At 46.9% G+C, this 19,099-nt stretch overlaps 1 protein-coding gene across 2 annotated transcripts in view; it reads left to right on the top strand.

Moving 5' to 3' along the window:
- The window catches only part of SH3PXD2A (SH3 and PX domains 2A), a 642,235-nt gene that overhangs the window by 209,024 nt on the left and 414,112 nt on the right, over positions 1-19,099 (top strand). For both annotated transcript variants that reach the window (XM_033942411.1, XM_033942413.1), the window contains exon 4: positions 17,789-17,865. In XM_033942411.1, coding sequence (XP_033798302.1) covers positions 17,789-17,865 — 77 coding nt within the window. The remainder of the gene's footprint in view (positions 1-17,788; positions 17,866-19,099) is intronic.

The following is a 19,099-nucleotide window of genomic DNA, read 5'->3' as shown; positions in this document are numbered from 1 at the left end:
TTAAATGTCCAAGGTCACAGGAAACGTAAAAGAAGTTCCTCTGAACCAGATAAAGAAGCATCTTTAAAATTAGGACTATTTAAGCAGCAGTTCACTAGCAAAGCAGCATGTTCTCTGAAGCAGCCAGATTGGCGAAACGCGTCAGAACCTCGCCGGGTCAACGCTATCTGAACCTATTAAGATAAGTTCTTATTTGAACTCAAATAATAGTTGGAGAATATTCATTTTCACTGGACATTTAACTTTAGAGTTTTTTTATAAGCACTTTCTATTACCTTTTCACTCAAAATGGTGCAATGATTGATTCTACAAAAAACGCTTTTTAGGGGTTTTTCCCCAAACTGAGGTTTTTTACTCCATTTTGGATTCTGAGCACCTCTCTCGTTTAAAAAGGTATTTAAAGTAACTTGTTCCTTTACTAGTTTGAGCCGATTCAGGGTTTTTGGGAACAACCCCCTTTTTTTTTAAATTTTCCCCAGTTGTGTATATTGGATTAAATGACTTGCCAGGGTCACAAGGAGCAGTGTGGGTTTGAACCCGCAACCCCAGGTTGCTGAGGCTGTAGCTTTAACCACTGCATCACATTCTCCCCTAATGTGTCACCAACCTTTTCAGGCCATGACACACTTGATGTCTGCAAATAATACAAAATACTGCGATAAAATCTATTTCAAAAGTGAGGAATTTGATCATGTAACGCCGCTTCTGATTAAGGCCCACTGGCTGCCAATTTCACATAGAGTTACTTATAAAATATTGCTGCTAACTTTCAAAGCACTTGCCATCAAATCCCTAGAATCTATAGATAGACTTCTAATTCCATATACAAGTGGTACCTTGGATTACGAGCATAATCCATTCCAGGAGCATGCTCGTAATCCAAAATACTCGTTTATCAAAGCGAGTTTCCCCATAGGAAATAATGGAAACTCGAGAGAACGTGAACTCTCAGGCCTTGAGCATGCGCACATGCTCAAGGCCCAGCACAGGAGGCAGATCTTCGGGCACCGGCACCAACGCACAGGACATGCTGGTGCCGGTGCCGGTGCAGAGGCTACACTAAAGTAAGAAGAGGGTTCGGGTGGGTTGGGGGGACCTCAGGTCGCGGCCGGGGGGGGGGGGTGCCGGTTCGCGGGGAGGGGCGCTCGCAAATCGAGGCGCGCTCGGTTTCCGAGGCGCCGATTTTGCTAATGTTTTGCTCGTCTTGCACAACACTCGCAAACCGGTGCACTCAGAAACCGAGGTACCACTGTACTCCAGCAAGATCCTTCCGTTCTAACACCCAACCTCTGCTATCCATTCCTTCCCTAAGACACATTAACATGACTCATTCAACGATATTTTCAGTGACCGCTGTGGAATTCTATTCCAACCCAGTTACGCGAAGAAACGTCATTAGATCTATTTAAATCTAAACTAAAAAGGCATTCTTATTTAAAGATGCTTTCGATTTAGAATTTTTTTCTGTCCGTTAAATCTTTTTTACAGATGGGCCCCCCTCCCTGTGTATTATCCCTAAATTCAAAACGTTTAATTATTTAGTCTATCACACAAATTCTCCCAATACCTATAGGCTGTTTCCAAATTGAAAAATCTCTACTTTATATGTGTATAGACCATGGGGCTCAAATGTCTGCTGGTGTCACCCTTAGAACTGGTCTCGGTGAACACCCACTCTGCAGACTATCATTGATCTAATTGTCTATTTTATGAAATTCTAAAATTTTTCTTTTAAATTCTCTTTTTTTAAAAATTTTATTTTTCTTGTTTATAAATACATGAAAGGCAATAGATGTCGTACATCCATAGATGGTAAATTACCTACAGCGTATTACTTAGCTTTATGTGGCTTCTTAACCAGCCGCTCTGAGCTGTTGTTACGACGGAGGAACTCCGTTTCGCTCTGGTTGAAAAAAGCGGTGGAACGGACAGAGCAGGGGCTGAGTGATTATTACAGCTAATCTTTAAGTTCCTGAAGAAGCTCTTGATAATTCAACCAGTGCATTTGTTCTATTATGCTGTACATTTCATGTTCTTGAGCTGCCTGTTTATTTTGAAAATTTAATAAACATATTTAAACATAAAAGGCTAACTCACTGGCCCTGACTCTCCTGCTCTCTGCCTCCTTCCCTGCAGTGCGAGCCCGCAGGTTTAAAGCAGGGCTGCACTGCTGTCAGTTTGGCCTTGGCCATTTCTTCTCTTCTTAGTGGGTTAAGTAATCTGTCCCCAGTTTTCCTCTTTGAAAAGTGGCAGATTGTTGCAGGCCGATGTATTTGTTCTGAGGAAGGTAGTCGGCTTTCATTTGGTGGCAGGGCTCTTCCATAGGAAGCAGACTTCTCAAACAGTCCATAAAACTCTCAGGACGCAGACCGCCACTTCATAACTCTGAAGGGATTAGGTGTGAGAGTACAGCATGTACTAATTGATAGATCACATCTAAGGCATATATTATCATCTAAAGCTTGCAGTGAAATTGTAAGCGGAATGCTTTTAACCCTCAGTAGAAGGCGTTCGAGGTTGCAACCCCAAGCCTTGATGAAAGGCTGATAAAACTGTTTGAAAAAGTATAGTGGCTGGGCCTCAGTATTAGCAGAAAATCTGAAAAGTTTGGGTTTTAGATTTGATGACATGCCTTTTCTAAATCCATGCTCAAGGCTAGATATGTTTTTTGTGTTCAGTAGTTATTACCCTGTCCTGTAGAGGGCATACTCCCTAAGTCTGTCATCTGCTGCCCCAAGTTGTATGCCTAGCACACACAAGTTATAGAACAGTGTTAGTTACACGTGCAACTTAATTGCTTAATTAGCTGCTATTAGCATTAATGACCAATATCAGGCAATTAATTAATTAATTTAGCCCATCCTAACAAAAGAGCCCAGAACGGGTTACAGTAGTTCATACCCAGTATGGTCAAGACACATACGGACAAGATGTATTTGGGAAACTAGTGGTACAACACTCAAAATATAGTAGATAAAGATCATATGAACAGCCTCAGCACAGTGGCTAGAGCTACAGCCTCAGCACCCTGAGGTTGTGGGTTCAAATCCCATGCGTGCACTTTGGGTTTTGAAAAGCTGGGGCCGGGCCTGAAGAGATGAGGTTTGTTTGGGGCTGGGTTTTGGGGGTGGAATGGGGCGCTCCCAGGGCGGGGTCTTGCGTCTTCTTTTACCAGATGGAATATCTGGTAAACCTACTCATACATATTAAATCAAGCTTAGGATAATATAAAGATAGAATTAAACATAAGGTAAAATAAAAATGCCTAACAATAAGGGGGTAATTATTAAGATTGGTTTACAGGGATCTCAAAGTCCCTCCTAGAGGGTCGCAATCCAGTCGGGTTTTCAGGATTTCCCCAATGAATATGCATTGAAAGCAGTGCATGCACTTAGATCTCATGCATATTCATTGGGGAAATCCTGAAAACCCGACTGGATTGCGGCCCTCAAGGAGGGACTTTGAGACCCCTGGTTTAGGATCAGACGGTGGAATTTAAGCCAGTCAGAAATGGCTAGAAGAGATGTCAGGAGTAGGGTTTAACAGGGTGGTCTTGAATGATGGAGAGCGGACTAAGATGTCAAATAAGAGAGCTACCAAGACCGATTTCGGAGGAGCTCAGCAGGGAGGATGGTACATTGGAGAAACTGAAGAAAGAAGAGTAACAGAGACAGTCTATCTCAACTAGATTGTAAGTTCATTTGAGCAGGGACTGTCTCGTCCATGTTTTGGTGTACAGCCCTGCGTAAACTAAGCTAAAACTTAGCCTTTTATACTGGGTTATTCAACCATGGGAAGCTCAACACGGTTAACAATAAAATTACTAAAAAAAAAAAATACATGGAAATTAATTTTCAAGGTGTTTAGCAAATAGATAAGTTTTCAAGGATTTCCGAAAAGTTTGGAAGGAATTAAGACAGCTCAGAATCAAAGGAAGATCATCCCACAATTGGGAGAATTTAAAAGCCAAAGAAAGGCTGAAATTCTTAATTCCTTTAATTCCTTTCTTGGAAGGGAGGGAAAGTTTAATCGTTGAGTGCCTCTCGCATATGAAAATCTATAAACGTTCCATAGAAGAGGAACAAGAGGAATAAAAATACTATATAAAATTTTAAAAATAATACATATACATTTAAATTGAATTCTGAGACAAACTGAGAGCCAATGAAGCTCCGAAAGCAAGGGAGTCACATGGTTGAATTTGCTTTTCCCATAAATCAACTTCGCAGCGGTATTCGGAATCAGCTGCAGTCTTTGAAGACTGTGATCCCTGTGACGCCAAGATAAACAGCATTGCAATACAGTACTCCCGCGAAACCCCCGCGAATCTCAAAGAACCGTAAATATGGTTTTTCATGGGGGAGCCTGAAGAGGGCAGCAGGAGAGCAGCCGGAGCGCCGCGAGTGCAGGAAATCAGGAGCTGCGTGTCAAAGCAGCTCCTGATTGGATAAAGCCCGACTTAGTGCAGGACGAGGCGGTCGGAGCGTACCACGAGAGATTTCCAGCACTCGCGGTGCTCCGGCTGCTCTCTCCTGCCTCTCTCGCTGCCCTCTCCTCGTCAGCAGTTCACGGTCGGAAAATACTGCGAATGACCGGGACCGCGAACGACCAGGGGAACACTGTAATCTAGCCGAGAAAGTACAATTGATTGGACCAGAACGGAAAAGTGACGTTGACCAAAAATAGATCCAACCTTCCTCAGCATTCGTAAGTTAAAAAAACATTTCTTAACCAGAGAATTTATCTGATCCTTAAAGGTGAGAGAAGAGTCGAAAAGTATTTCCAAAATCTTGGAGGAGAACCCAATTTGTAAGGAGGCTCCAGAGTCCAGAAGTACTGCTATAGAAATGTTAAGGGGTAGTAGTAAAGTATGCCCAGAGACAGAGAAAGAAAACTATTGGAAGATGGATTTATTTATTCATTCATTCCATTTTCTATACCGTTCTCCAAGGGGAGCTTAAAACGGTTTACATGAATTTATTCAGGTACTCAAGCATTTTTCCTTGTCTGTCCCTGCAGGCTCACAGTCTTTCTAATGTACCTGGGGGGGGGGGGGGTTAAGTGACTTAGGGTTTGAACCCACAACCTCAGAGTGCTGAGGCTGTAGCTTTAACCACTGCGCCACTCTAGAAATAAAAATGTAGCAAAAGTGAGCCAAGTATAGGACAATGAAGCCGTTGTGACATCACTGATGAGGTTGGCTCTTAGGCATTGGTGGAATGAAGCATTATGATGTCACAATACCAGTTCTGGTTATCAGAGGCTAAAACTTGTCACCCTATGTTCTCCCAGGGGAGCTCAGAACAGTTTACATGAATTTATTCAGATACTCAAGCACTTTTCCCTGTCTGTCCTGGTGGAGTCACAATCTATCTAATGTACCTGGGGCAATGGAGGGATTAGGTGACTTACCCAGAGTTGCAAGGAGCAGTGTGGGTTTGAACTCACAACGGGTCCAAAAGAAGAAGCAGAGTAAGCCAAGTCTTCAAATGAACCACACTTTATTTAACATGGATAAGTGTAAGGTGATGTATGTCGGTAACAAAAATCTTATACACGAATACAGATCCCCCAGGAAAGAGACTTGGAAGTAATAATAATAATAATAATAATAACTTTATTCTTATATACCGCCAACAATCTTGCGACTTCTAGGCGGTTTACAATAAAAACTGTAAATACAATCAAGAGCAAAACTTTAAATACAATCAAAGAAGTAGTAAATACAATCAAGAGAAAACTTTAAATACAATCAAAGAAGTTGTAAATACAATCAAGAGAAAACTTTAAATATAATCAAAGAAATTGTAGATACAATCAGGAGAAACTTTACGTACAGCGAATTAAAGAGTATAGCAATGTATATCTCGTACAATGAATTAGAGAGTATAGCAGTGTCCATCTGATAATATTAATAATGTTAATGTCAGTTTGTGTGTTGCAAGGCCAGGAAGTGCCAGGTTGTTTACATAGAAGTATATATATTCCGTAAGTTCGTAGAGTGTTCATATTTAGTTAACATATTGGGGTTAACAGTTTGCACGTTTAGGTATGTGGTGATGTTACGAGGGGGATTGCTGTTCCGGTTCGTTACCTAGGTATTTCAAGAATAGGTAAGTTTTTAGGTGTTTCCTGAATTCTTCATAGTTGTTTGTTTGCGCAATTAGTTTTTCTAGGTCTTTACCCCATATGGCTGGTCGACGAGTCAATGAAGCCATCCACGCAATGCGCAAGGCGAACAGAATGCTAGGAATGATTAAGACAGGGATCACAAACAGATTGGAGAAAGTTATCATGCCGCTGTACTGGGCCATGGTACGCCCTCACCTGGAATACTGCATTCAGCATTGGTCGCCGTACATGAAGAAAGACACGGTACTACTCGAAAGAGTCCAGAGAAGAGCGACTAAGATGGTTAAGGGGCTGGAGGAGTTGCCATGCAGTGAGAGGCGAGAGAAACTGGGCCTCTTCTCTCTTGAATAGAGGAGACTGAGAGGGGACATGATCGAAACATTCAAGATAATGAAGGGAATAGACTTAGTAGATAAAGACAGGTTGTTCACCCTCTCCAAGGTAGAGAGAACGAGAGGGAACTCTCTAAAATTGAAAGAGGATAGATTCCGTACGAACGTAAGAAAGTTCTTCTTCTCCCAGAGAGTGGTAGAAAACTGGAACGCTCTTCCGGAGTCTGTCATAGGGGAAAACACCCTCCAGCGATTCAAGACAAAATTAGACAAGTTTCTGCTGAACCAGAACGTACGCAGGTAAGGCTAGTCTCAGTTAGGGCACTGTCTTTGACCTAAGGGCTGCCGCGTGAGCGGACTGCTGGGCACGATAGACCACTGGTCTGACCCAGTAGCGGCAGTTCTTATGTTCTTATGTTAAGCAATATAGTATACATAAGAAGTCATCTAAACATTCATTGGACTCAACACGGGCCTTGTTTTAGCAAATATGCCTGCATCAGGAGTCCAGATATTAAAGACAGTGTTTCATAAGATGAGTCAGTGTCCAAAAATATAATGTCAAATCGTAGCATGTGCTGAACCAGAGACCACAAAGACAAAAAGGGCCAATAGCCAGGGACTCACTGGGGCCTTTTCTTCTGGAGGGGCCTTCGCCGCTCGGTGCAGGCTCCCATGTGAGGTTCATTTGAAGAGCTGGCTTACTCTGCTTCTTCTTTTGGACCCGTTGGGATTTGTGCAGAGTAGACTGTCTCTGTTGTTTGGCGCCTTGTCTCTTTGAACTCCCAACCTCAAGAGTGCTGAGGTGGTCGCTTTAACCCACTGTGTCACCACTCTCCCCAGAAAGAGCAATCTCTGTTGGCCCATGGAGCAAAAGATGGAGATCTATACGAACAAAGGTGACGCTGAGGTCCAAAGATACTCTCGGGGCCAAACTCCCACAGGGCAAATCTGACTGATGGTGGCTACATTTAAACATTAGAAAATGCTGTGCCATTTTGCCACCGTTAAGAGGCGCACACTGCTCATTTCACCAGTGGAGGTTGTGATAGGACGGAGTACACTACCGGGTTTCCAAAGAAGGATTGGATAAATTCCTGAAGGATATGGGGATTGAGGGATATAGATAGAGGTAGAGATAGGTTATGAAAGGGTATAGATAGAAGGATAAGGGGAATTAAAGGGTTTAGACAAAGATCACCTTACAGGTCATGGACCTGATGGGCCGCCACAGGAGCGGACCGCTGGGCGCAATGGTTCTCTGGTCTGACCCAGCGGAGGCAACTTCTTATGTCCTTAAATCTTCTGTGCATGTCATAGAAGACAGGAAGATTTGGAAATGCCAAAGTACCGTTAATCTAGCAAGCAGTGTTATTTGTGTAGCTGTTTAAACATGTGCTATTTTTGGCTCTCTGCAGGGTAGGTGGGCCCTAGCCAAACATGCAAATTGGTTCCCCCCCCCCCCCCCATCATAACATAAATGTATTTTAAAACTTCCAGAAACCCTGCCCCCACATGGGTTTCACTGCAGAGGGAAGCTGACAGATGAGAAAGTAGCAGGTACAAGGCATAAGAACATAAGAATAGCCTTTACTGGGTCAGACCAATGGTCCATCAAGCCCAGTTAAGCCCGTTCTCACGGTGGCCAATCCACTAGTACCTGGCCAAAACCCAAGGAGTAGCAACATTCCAGCATCTCAAAGAATAGCAAAATCCCAGAACCTCAATGAAAGCAACATTCTATGCGGAATCCCCAAAGAGTAGCCAGATTCTAGAATCCTAAAGAGTAGCAACATTCCATGCTACTGGTCCAGGGCAAGCAGTGGCTTCCCCCATGCCTTTCTCAATAACCGACTATGGACTTTTGCCGGGAGGGAGGAATTGATGGCAGCTCCGGCTCCCCACACCACTGGATCACTAAGGCAGTACTGGAGGCCCACGGTGGGTTGGCAGGATGTTCTGGGAAAGTGGGTGGATTGGCTGGCTGTTTGGCGGTAGAGCTGCCAGGCAGGACACCAGGGAAGGGAGGAGGAGGCGCTTCTTCCCTGTACCGTTACTTCAATATAAACCGTTGGTTTATATTCACGTCAACCTTTTTTCCTCCTTTTTGGGGGGGGGGAGGAAAAGGTTACCTCAGTTTATTTTCGGATCGGTTTATATTCGATCGGATCGGTTTATATACAGTAATAGTGGAGTGGAGGAGCAGCCTACCGGTGAGTGCCATGGTCTGAGAATCAGGGGAACTGAGGAAGGAGGGGTGTAGTGTTAAGAGCTAGGGCCTCAGCACCCTGATGTTGTGGGTTCAAATCCTGCACTGCTCCTTGTGACCCTGGGCAAGTCGCTCAATCCTCCGTCGACCCAGGTACGTTAGATAGCTTGTGAGCCCATCGGGACAGACAGGGGAAAACGCTTGAATACCTGATTGTAAACTGCTGAGATAACTTTGATAGGCGGTATATAAATAAATAAAATAATAACTGGGTTTGATTCCCACTGCAGCTCGCTTTGAATCTGGGAAAGTCACCTGACCCTACATTGCCTTAGGCACAAAATAAGTATCTCTATATAATATGTAAACCATTTTGATTATAAGAGGAAGGCGGTACAGCCTCAGCACCCTGAGGTTGTGGGTTTAATCTTGGTTAGGTAAATGTATTCAGTAAGCTATGTTACCTATTGCAGTTTTCGGAAATTAATTAAGACCACTTTGTTCGATAAGTTTATTACTTAGGGGTCCTTTTATCAAGCTGCGGTAGGGGGGGTTTAACGCGCATAATACCGCGAGTTAAACCGCCTGCTGCGCCAGCCGCTAACGCCAGGCGTTAGTTTTTTAGCCGGATGGGCTGACCCCGCTAGCGCAGCTTGATAAAAGGACCTCTTAGTGAGTTTTATTATTGAAATTCTATTTTACAAATATTTTATTTTTTTTACTGTATTATTGTATTTCGCTGATTGTCCAGCTCTTTTTAGTGTAAACCGCTTAGAACTTTTGGTTATGGCGGTATAAAAGAATAAAGTTATTATTATTATCCCAGGACAAGCAGGCAGCATATTCTTTACGCATGGGTGACGTCACCGACGGAGCCCTCGGTACGGACCTTTTTGACTAGAAAGTTCTAGTTGGCCGCACCGCGCGTGCGCGAGTGCCTTCCCGCCCGACGGAGGAGTGCGTGGTCCCCAGTTTCTTCGTTTCCGCGGAGCGAAGAAGACGTGTGTTTTTCAACGGTCGTTGAAATTCTCTTTTTGCCTTCCCGCTCGCGTATATTTTTCGTTTTATTCACCTTCGGGTGCTTTTCTCTTTTCAGTTTCAAAAAAAAAAATAAATAAATAAATAAATAATACTTTATTTCTTCTTTTTTCGTTCCTGCCCCGGCGGGGCCTGTTGTCACTATCCAGGCCTCCGGGTTTGATTTTGCGGAGGCCGTGTTCCCATTCATGCCCCCGCAGCCGCGCTTAGAACTTTTGGTTATGGCGGTATAAAAGAATAAAGTTATTATTATTATTGTGACCCTAGGCAAGGCACTTAATCCTCCATTGTCCCAGGTACATTAGATAGACGGTGAACCTGCCGGGACAGATAGGGAAATTGCTTGAGTACCTGATTTGTAACCTGTTCTGAGCTCCTTTGGGATCACATGCTAAAAAAAATCAAATAAATAAAAATGCCCCTAAGAAGAAACTCTAATAGCAGCTCTGCAGAACTCGAACCCCAGTTATTTCATTGTCTTTGTAAAATGGGAGGAAGGGGAAGTTTACTGTGTGCTTTTCTAAAGCGTGGGAGGTATTTAGAGCGCGAACAGACAGCTATCCTGAGGCAGAAATAAGCAGACTGAGAGGCGGAAGGAAGTGTGCCACAGACTCTGGCATAGTGATTTTATTTGATAAAATATTTAGAGTCAAAACTTTAAAAAATATGGCTGCGTTTTAAGAACGAGCTGCACGCCATTTTCTTCTGACACTTGGGGTAATTGATGTCAGTGTGAAAACTTCAAGAATAGGTCTGAGCAGACGATCAAACTGCTCCCTACCAATAATGACAGAATAAGCTCGAAGAATCCAATTCGTGCTCAGCTCCTGGGGTTTCGTAGGCCATGCCCATAGGATCATTGCTGAGGTACATCCTAACTGCCTTTGTAGGCCAAACTTACAATCTGAACCCCCCCCCCCAAAACTCCAGTACAGTACTCCCCTGATATTTGCGGGGGTTCTGTTCCAGGAACCCCCATGAATATCGAAAAATCGCAAATAGGTTTTTCATCTAGGGAGGCAGGGGAGGGCGAGTGCCGGCGAGTGAAGGAAATCACTCGCGGTATGCTCCGACCGCCTCTTCCTGAACTAAAGTCGGGCCTCACCAATCGGGAGCTGCTTTGACACACAGCTCCTGATTGGTGTAGCCCGACTTTAAGTACAGGAAGAGGCGGTCGGAGCATACCGCGAATGATTGAAACTGCGAATTTGCAGGGGAACATAGCAATGTTAATTTGTTAGCGCCCCCCTGTAGAGGAGGAAATGCTCTACAGGGTGAATGCTTTTTGTAAGAGTGACTGTTTCTTAGTATTTCTGCTGTTTATATGGTTAGGTCTATACTATGTTAATAATGGATTTATTTTTTATATTTCTTCTTTTTTTTTTTTAAACTTTTATTGTATTTTGTAAACCGCTTGGACCAGTAAAATGAACGAGCGGTATAACAAGTTTAATAAACCATAAACCATACTCTCTAGCAGTAAGAAATCGTGGATGCTTTATTCTGAAAAGTACTTTTGAGCATGAATTGCTGCAGAATTCCAGAGCTGATTTCCCTGGCTCCAGCGGTGTTCTGTGCTGTGCTGGAAGCCTTAGGCCTTGCATTAGTGGCCGTAGTGTTGCCGAGGAGGAAATACACACTTCAAGTTGTGTGTTTCAGGCCCTTAGCCACTGTTTATAATTAAAAAGCTGTTTTCCAATGCCAAGCGCACGTAGCCTTGTATTTCAGCTCTTTATTCTCAAGGGAGCTTTACCATAAAGGTCATTCCTGCTTCTTTGCGATGGAGCATTTGAATATGGGCAGTGGTCACCCTTACCTCGGGACCTTAATCAAAAGCACGCACTGCTAAGGCTTTAAGGTGAGGACTGGGGTGACAGTGGATGTCTGGGTATCATTTTTGTGTGCTCTTACTGGAGGGCTGAGGCAGTATTTTCTCCCCTGTAACGGTTTGCTTGGCTTATGTAAAACTGACAAGCCTCCCTTTCAAATAAATCATGCTACAATTCAGCTTCTGCTTTTTAAAGCTTGGGGTAGCTATAGATATTACCCAGAGCAAGTTCTGTCATTCTCGTCCCGCAATAAATCCATTCTGTACGCGCAAGGAGGAAAGGGACCGGCCTCCTTAAGTTTATTTGTACATTTCTTCTCCATGTAAGGAATACATCAAGTCTCAGCACATCCTGCAGCCATCTCCCATCCTGTGTGGATTATAATATTTTTTTTCTTTGTCCTGGGGTTTATCTTGTCTCTTGCGTTATAGTCTATAGTTCTTATGTTAGTTTCCAGATGCTGCACGAGGAACAGGGCTTTACTGTAAACTCACCTCTAAAAGAAATGGAATGATGCTGACGGGCTGTCTAAACCTTAAGTTTATATACCGCTTCCTCTCCATAAAGATAGAGCTCGGCACGGTTTACAGGAACTTTAATATAAGGAAGGAAAAAAAAATAAGAAGAATTAGAACTTTAGGAGGTCATACGAGAGGTCTTTTGTGGCAAACTGATTTTGACACACCTAACATTTAAGCCTGCGTATTTGCGCCAACCATTGAGCTCATGTATGTACAAGCCCTAAATGCGGCAGCTACCTACGCAGTGTATGCGGTGCTCCCCCGCGAATTCGGGGTCCCGGACATTTGCGGTGTTTTCCAACCGCGAATGCCTGGGCAGGAGAGGGAAGCCGGAGTGCCGGCGAGCGAAGGAAATCACTCGCGCTATGCTCCGACCGCCTCTTCCTGTACTAAAGTCGGGCCTCACCAATCAGGAGCTGCTTTGACACGCAGCTCCTGATTGGTGAGGCCTGACTTTAGTACAGGAAGAGGCGGTCAGAGCAATACTGCGAGTGATTTCCTTCACTCACCGGCGCTCCGGCTGCCCTCTCCTGTCTCCCCTGCTAAAAACCGTATTCGTGGTTTTTCAGCATTCGCGGGGGTTCCTGGAACAGAACCCCCCGCGAATATCGTGAGAGTACTATAATTTCGATAAGTGACATGGGTAAGTGAGATCCATGCCCATATCCCATACAAGCTCCAGTAGAAAAGGAGACGTCCTTCCAACCAAGCAAGAGACTTTATTCTTTTAAAAGCACGGTCCCAACAACGATCTCAAGTTTCGGCATGTCTAAATGCCTTCCTCAGGGGACACTGGACTGTATAATCAAAGTGATAATGGCTTGGTAAACTAGTCAAAAATACCCCAAAAGGAAAAAAATCTGGTACTTGAAAGACACAATGATATAAACAGGGAATGCCCTAGAGCAGGGGTAGGCAGTTCCGGTCCTCGAGAGCCACAGGCAGGTCAGGTTTTCAAGATATCCACAATAAATATGCATGAGATAGATATCAAGGAGGCAGTGCATGCAAATCCATCTCATACATATTCATTGTGGATATCCTGAAAACCTGACCTGTCTGTGGCTCTCGAGGACCGGAATTGCCTACCTCTGCCCTAGGGCATTACAAGCAGTATGATTCCCTGACCTCCACACTGAAGAACAGCATATGATCTTCAATTTAAATTTTTAACTTAGGGGGCACCCTCAGCGTAAGTTTGAAAGCCCTTAAGAGCAGCTCAACAGAGCCGCTCTGATGCTTAAAAAAGCAGAGCCGGCAAACGCAGAGCAATCAATACTACTCCCGCCAGCCACACACCATCATTTAGGTGCTCCCGTGTGCTTGATAAGTGCAAATTCAGTGCAAACATGTGCCCAATAAATAAATAAATATGTGAAATACCAGTAAAAAAGCAGGGAATCAGCTGTCTTGTAATGCCCCGAATGCCTGAGCCCGCTGACCCAAAGACAGGAAATGTAAATCTCAATCCCTAGTCCCTCCAGGTACTTAGCTGAATATGCAATCCTGTAGTCACAGGGTACCGGAGGTAGCCCATGTTCTTTTAAGCTCGGGGCCAGAGTTAAAGTGCAGTCTTATTTCAACACGGCTCAACCCAGCAGGGTTTCAGGGCTGAAGCCCCTTCCTCAGGAACCGAGCAGGAAAAACGGAGCTGAAGATCAGAGTAAATCCGGGCAGGCGACAGCAGCCACAAAAAGTGCTCCACTCCTCATCCTCCACTCCTTCCTCGTCCTCCCTTCCCCACCCCCATACCTCTTTAAATCTGTGCCAGTGCGAGCAGCTTCTCCCTGGACAGAGATCTTCCAGCCACACAAGTTGGGTGACGTCCCCGTGACGGAGCCGACCCAGCAGTCTAAAAGCTGCAAAGCTGAAGAGCTTTGGCATGTGCCAGCCCTCCCGCCCGAATGTATCCATTCTGACCCCTATATAAACAAACCCCCAACCGACCAACACAGTTTTAAAAGTTTCCGCGATACTGTCCGACTCGGTAGTCAACGTTGTCAGCCGATTTACGTATCGCTTCAACTTTTACTTCCTTTTCTTTTCAAACTAAAATTGTCCTACGGGAATTTGACTTCGCGGCGCTTTTATTCAGCATGCCAGAGCGCATCAAATCTGGCTTTAAGCGCTGTTCCACCTGCGCTCACAAGATGTCGGTTGCGGACCCGCATGCTGCGTGTATCCGTTGTCTGGGGCCCCAACATCGCATCATGTCCTGCGCTCTTTGCGCTAAGCTGAACAAGCGCGCTCTGAAGATTCGAGCGCTAAAATTGAAGGATTTCGAGCTACCCCCCATAGCGGCTTCCGTTCTCTCCTCTGCCTGTCTGCAAGGGGCATCAGAGCCGTCCTCCATTCCCCACCCCCATACCTCTTTAAATCTGTGCCAGTGCGAGCAGCTTCTCAGGCCTGCTGCTCACACTGGCTCTGGCGTTCCCCTCTGACTTCACTTCCTGGCCCCGCAGCCCGGAAGTGATTTCAGAGGGAGCCAGGCTGGCTCAAGCAGCAGGCCAGAGTAGTTGCTCGTGCTGGTGAAGATTTAAAGAGGTACAGGGGCGGAGAAGGGAGGCTATGAACTTGGCGTGGGGGGTGGGGTTGCATAGAGGTGCCCTCCCCCCTCCCGAATCTTGAGGAGCTGAAGATGAGCAATGCCGCTGGGCAGGTCTGGAGCTAAGGTGGTGCGTGCAGGATATTGCTTCAGATTCTGTGGTTATTAGGGTCCACACACCCGACCCATCCATGCCCTTCCCAGGTCCATACCCCCTTGCAAGTGTGTGTTTTGGATTTTGCACAGACTTACTTGTGTAACTGTAGATTAGTATTAATTGGTGCAAGTTAACACCAGTTATATCTAATTACTAGTCTTATAGCCCGTTACATTAACGGGTGCTAGAATATATGTGTGTGTGTCTCTCTTTATTTCTTTCTCTCTCTCCTTAGCCGCTTTCTTTCTTTCTGTCTTTCTTTTTCCTTGGCTGTCCATCACCACCCTTTGCCTGCTCCCCCTGTCAATTCTCCCTTCCTTTTACCTCCCCTGTGTCCACCACCACCCCTTCACAGGTCTCCTTATGCAGCAGCAGCCCTTCTCCCTTTGTTTTACCTTCCCCCTGTCCAGCAGCACCATCCTTCTCCCCCTGTCCAACATTAGGCCTCCGTTCCTTTTTCTTCACCCCCCCCCTGTCCATCAGCACCTCTTTCCTTCTCCCCCTGTCCAGTATTAGGCGTCCCTTCCTTTTTCTCCCCCCCTCCTCCTCCTTATCCCTATGATACACTTACCTTGCTTTGCCCCTGATCAGAGGCTCCTGACAGCCGCCCAGTTGCATCCATTGGAAAAGTTCCCTCTGCGGCATCCCGCACCCCTCCTGACACGACTCCCGCTGTCTTTCTTTCTGTCTGTCTCTGTCCCTGGCCCCCTTTGTCTGTTTGTCTTTCTGTATATCTCCCTGCCCCTGTGTCTTTATTCTTTTCTTTCTGTCTCTCTTCCTCCCTCTCTGTCTGTCCAAAGCAGCATTACTTCCCCCTCCATTTCCCTCCCCCCACACCAGTTCCCTGTGCACCTGCCCCTGTGTCTTTCTTCTTGTCTTTCTGTCTCCCTTCCTCCCTAGCTGTCTGTCTGTCCAAAGCAGCATTCCCTCCCCCTCCTTTTCCCTCCCCCCACACCAGTTCCCTGTGCACCTGCCCCTGTGTCTTTCTTCTTCTCTTTCTGTCTCCCTTCCTCCCTCTGTCTGTCTGTGCAAAGCAGCATTCCCTCCCCCTTCCATTTCCCTCCCCCCACACAGCAGCATTAGCGTTTCCTCTACCCCCTTTCCCTTCCCACAGTCGCGACTACAAACGCGGGCCCCAGTCCTTTGCCACTCCCCCCTTCCCTTCCCACGGGCCCGACTACACATGGCGATTCAAGCAGCGTGTGCAGCAGTCTTCACACGCTGCTTCGGGTCCTTCTACTGCCCTGATTTACTAATCAGGGCAGTAGAAGGGCCCGAAGCAGCGTGTGAAGACTGCTGCACACGCTGCTTAAATCGCCAGTCGGGTCCGCGGTAAGGGAAGAGGGGGGGGGGCGGCAAATGACTCGGGTCCCGGGCAGCGGAAAGTTGCTGGGCTCCTCGATGGGGGCGCTGAGTGGCTGCGATCCCTCTCCTCCCAGACCCCCCCCCCCCCCCGGAGGAACGGAGATTGAGTTGCCGCCATTTTGAAGATCGTTCTGCCCTGCTCCTTGCTTTAGTATATTTTTAAGTTGAAAGACACGGTGGCGGCGGCTCCTCTCAAGATCCCCGACTGCATTGGACTTCCGACGCAGGTGGGGATCCTGAGAGGAGCCGCTGCCTCGTCTTTCAACTTAAAAATATAGTAAGGCAAGGAGCAGGGCAGAGCGAAGAACAGCACGGCTGACAGCCGCTGCGTCCGACATCAGCCTCGGGGGAGGAGAGAGGACTTCAGGCAAGGAGCAGGGCAGATCAAAAAACAGCACGGGCCGACAGCCGCCGTGTCCGACATCCGTCTCGGGGGAGGAGAGAGAGTGTTTCGGGCGCATGCGCACTCCTATCTGAGATGCTGTACATCTCACGGAAAACGGACGCACACGATGGGAGTGCGCATGCGCGGACTAGCGTTTTATTATATTAGATTGGTTAGTACTAATTAGTGGTTAATTAAGCAATTATATTATGCACATAATTGGGGGGGGGGGGGTCTGCCCCGCTATCACAGATCAGGAAGTGATGCTGTGGGTGCTGCTAAAGAACTAGATTCACAAAGCAAACCGATCATGTACCGATCGGTTTGCGACCCCTTTGCAAGCAAATTTCCCTCCGGCCTGATTCACTTGCCTCTCCTGCGATCTGCATTGAATCCGTGCATGCAAATGAGATGAAACGCACGCAAAGTAGGCAGGGACACGATTCCCAAAACCAAATTTCACATCCGACTGGGCTGGCCGTTCAACTGAAGAAGCGACTGCTGGGGACCAGTCAAAAACGTCTTTCCGACTCTCCCAAGCCCTGCTCTCTGCTGCCCCGAATCTCTTCTGCCTTCTGCCCCGATGCTCTTCTCCTGCCTGCCCGAAATGCTGCCTTTAATGAAATGCTCTGATCGCCTGCCTGCCCGGACTCTCCCACCCATCCCCGCAGTGCAAGCCCGTGGTATTAACCCGCGGGTTGAAAGTGGGTTGAAACCATGGGCTCGCAGGGCTAAAAACTGTGGTCCCTTCCTCTTGGAAAGCCTTCGCGTCATGTAATCTTATAAAGCTCTCCACCACGTTGTCCCCACCTCCCTAGATCATCACTGCTGTTTTCCCCCTGATAGATGCCTGCTGCCCAAGCCGATTGAACCATTGTAAGCAAAAAAAAAAAAAAAAGATTGTGGCTCCAACGGGCATGCACAGATGGTCTGCGCATGCGTGGAGATCGCAGAAAAGCGATCCGTGCCGGCAGATGGGGGCGTTCCTCCGATCGCCCCCATCTGCATATTTTACTTTGCAGAATTCGTCGGACCTGCCCAGATCGGGCCCGGTTGGTGAACCTGGCCCCTAGTTAGTTCCGGCGCTGCTGCTGGATCACAGTGAAATAGACCCAGTCTGGGTCGTGTGGGGTCTTTTTCTTTCCCAAAAGTGGGGCATCAAATTGTCTCTCTACTGTGTGCCTGCCATTTCTGACTTCCACCCCCAGAGTTATTTAGACAGATGTTAGCAGCTGGCATTGATTAAAATCTTCCGCATATCTCCTTCTCTTCCAGGTAAAATCCTGTTCCGGAGGAGCCACATCCGTGACGTCGCTGTGAGGAGACTCAAGCCCATTGATGAATACTGCAGGGTAAGAGCTTTGGAAACTGACCTGTGTTCTTTTCCCAATTAACAAAACTCTGTAAATTGCCCCTCTTCTTCCTTTGCTCTTGCCTCTGGCTTGCCCACCTCCTGGGCTAGTGTTAGGGGAGTGCAAACCGGGCAATTGCCCTGGGCTTCCATGCTACAAGGAGCCTCAATACCTGAAGACAACCTGCTGATGAGCTTTTTAGGCCCCTTTTAAATTGCTGCCCTGGGTCCTAGCATGTTTAACATCTGTCGTTCCACCCCTTCCCCCTACTCTACAGTTCTGCCTCCTGAGGCTTATGCTGGGTTTGAAAATGATTACCGTATTTTCACCCATATACCGCGCACCCGTGTAAAACGCGCACACGGGTATAGCGCACGGGGAACACAAATTTATGTAAAAAAAATTTAATATAGCGCGCACACGCGCATGCTAAAACCTCCTCCCGCCTACTCCGAACCGGCACCTTCCCCCCCCCCCCCGCTCGCTTACCTGAGAGAGCATTTTTTTTTTTCAATCCGATCCGGCATCCCCCCTGCGAACCGCCATCCTCCCGCCCCCCGCTTGCATCATCCCCCTTCCCCCGCGATTCTACATCTCCCCCCCAGCACCGCAAAACATCTCTTACCCGATTGGGCACCGGCACCAATGCACAGGATGTGCCAGTGCCAGTGCCCGAAGATCCTCCCTCGTTGGGTTGGGCTGGGCTAGGCTGGGCGGTGCGGTGCGGTGCGAGAGAGATTATCTCGGAGAGAGCGAGACCACAAGGCTTTGAGCATGCGCAAATGCTCAAAGCCTAGTCCAGCCCGGCGCAGGAAGAAGGAGGGTCTCTCTCGCACCGCACCGCCCAGCCCAGTCCAGCCCAACCCAACGAGGGAGGATCTTCGGGCACTGGCACAGGCACATCCTGTGCATTGGTGCCGGTGCCCAATCGGGTAAGAGATGTTTTGTGGTGCTGGGGGGGATGTAGAATTGCGGGGGAAGGGGGGTGACGCGAGCGGGGGGCGGGAGGATGGCGTTTCACAGGGGAGATGCCGGATCGGATTGAAAAAAAAAAAGTTGTAAAACGCGCTCACATGTATAACGCGCACGGTTTGTAAAAATCGTGTATAACACGCACTTATATGCGTGAAAATACGGTAGTAGCAGACTTGGGTTTTTTCTGTTGTATAGAATTTTATGGACCCCTGTTCAGTTGCAAATGTTAGATCAGGGGTGTCCAACCTGCAGCCCGAGG

This window comes from Geotrypetes seraphini, chromosome 4 (assembly GCF_902459505.1).
Source record: "Geotrypetes seraphini chromosome 4, aGeoSer1.1, whole genome shotgun sequence".
Taxonomy (NCBI): Eukaryota; Metazoa; Chordata; class Amphibia; order Gymnophiona; family Dermophiidae; genus Geotrypetes; species Geotrypetes seraphini.
Note: the sequence above shows the minus strand (reverse complement) of the source record. Positions and strands in the feature narration are given on the sequence as shown.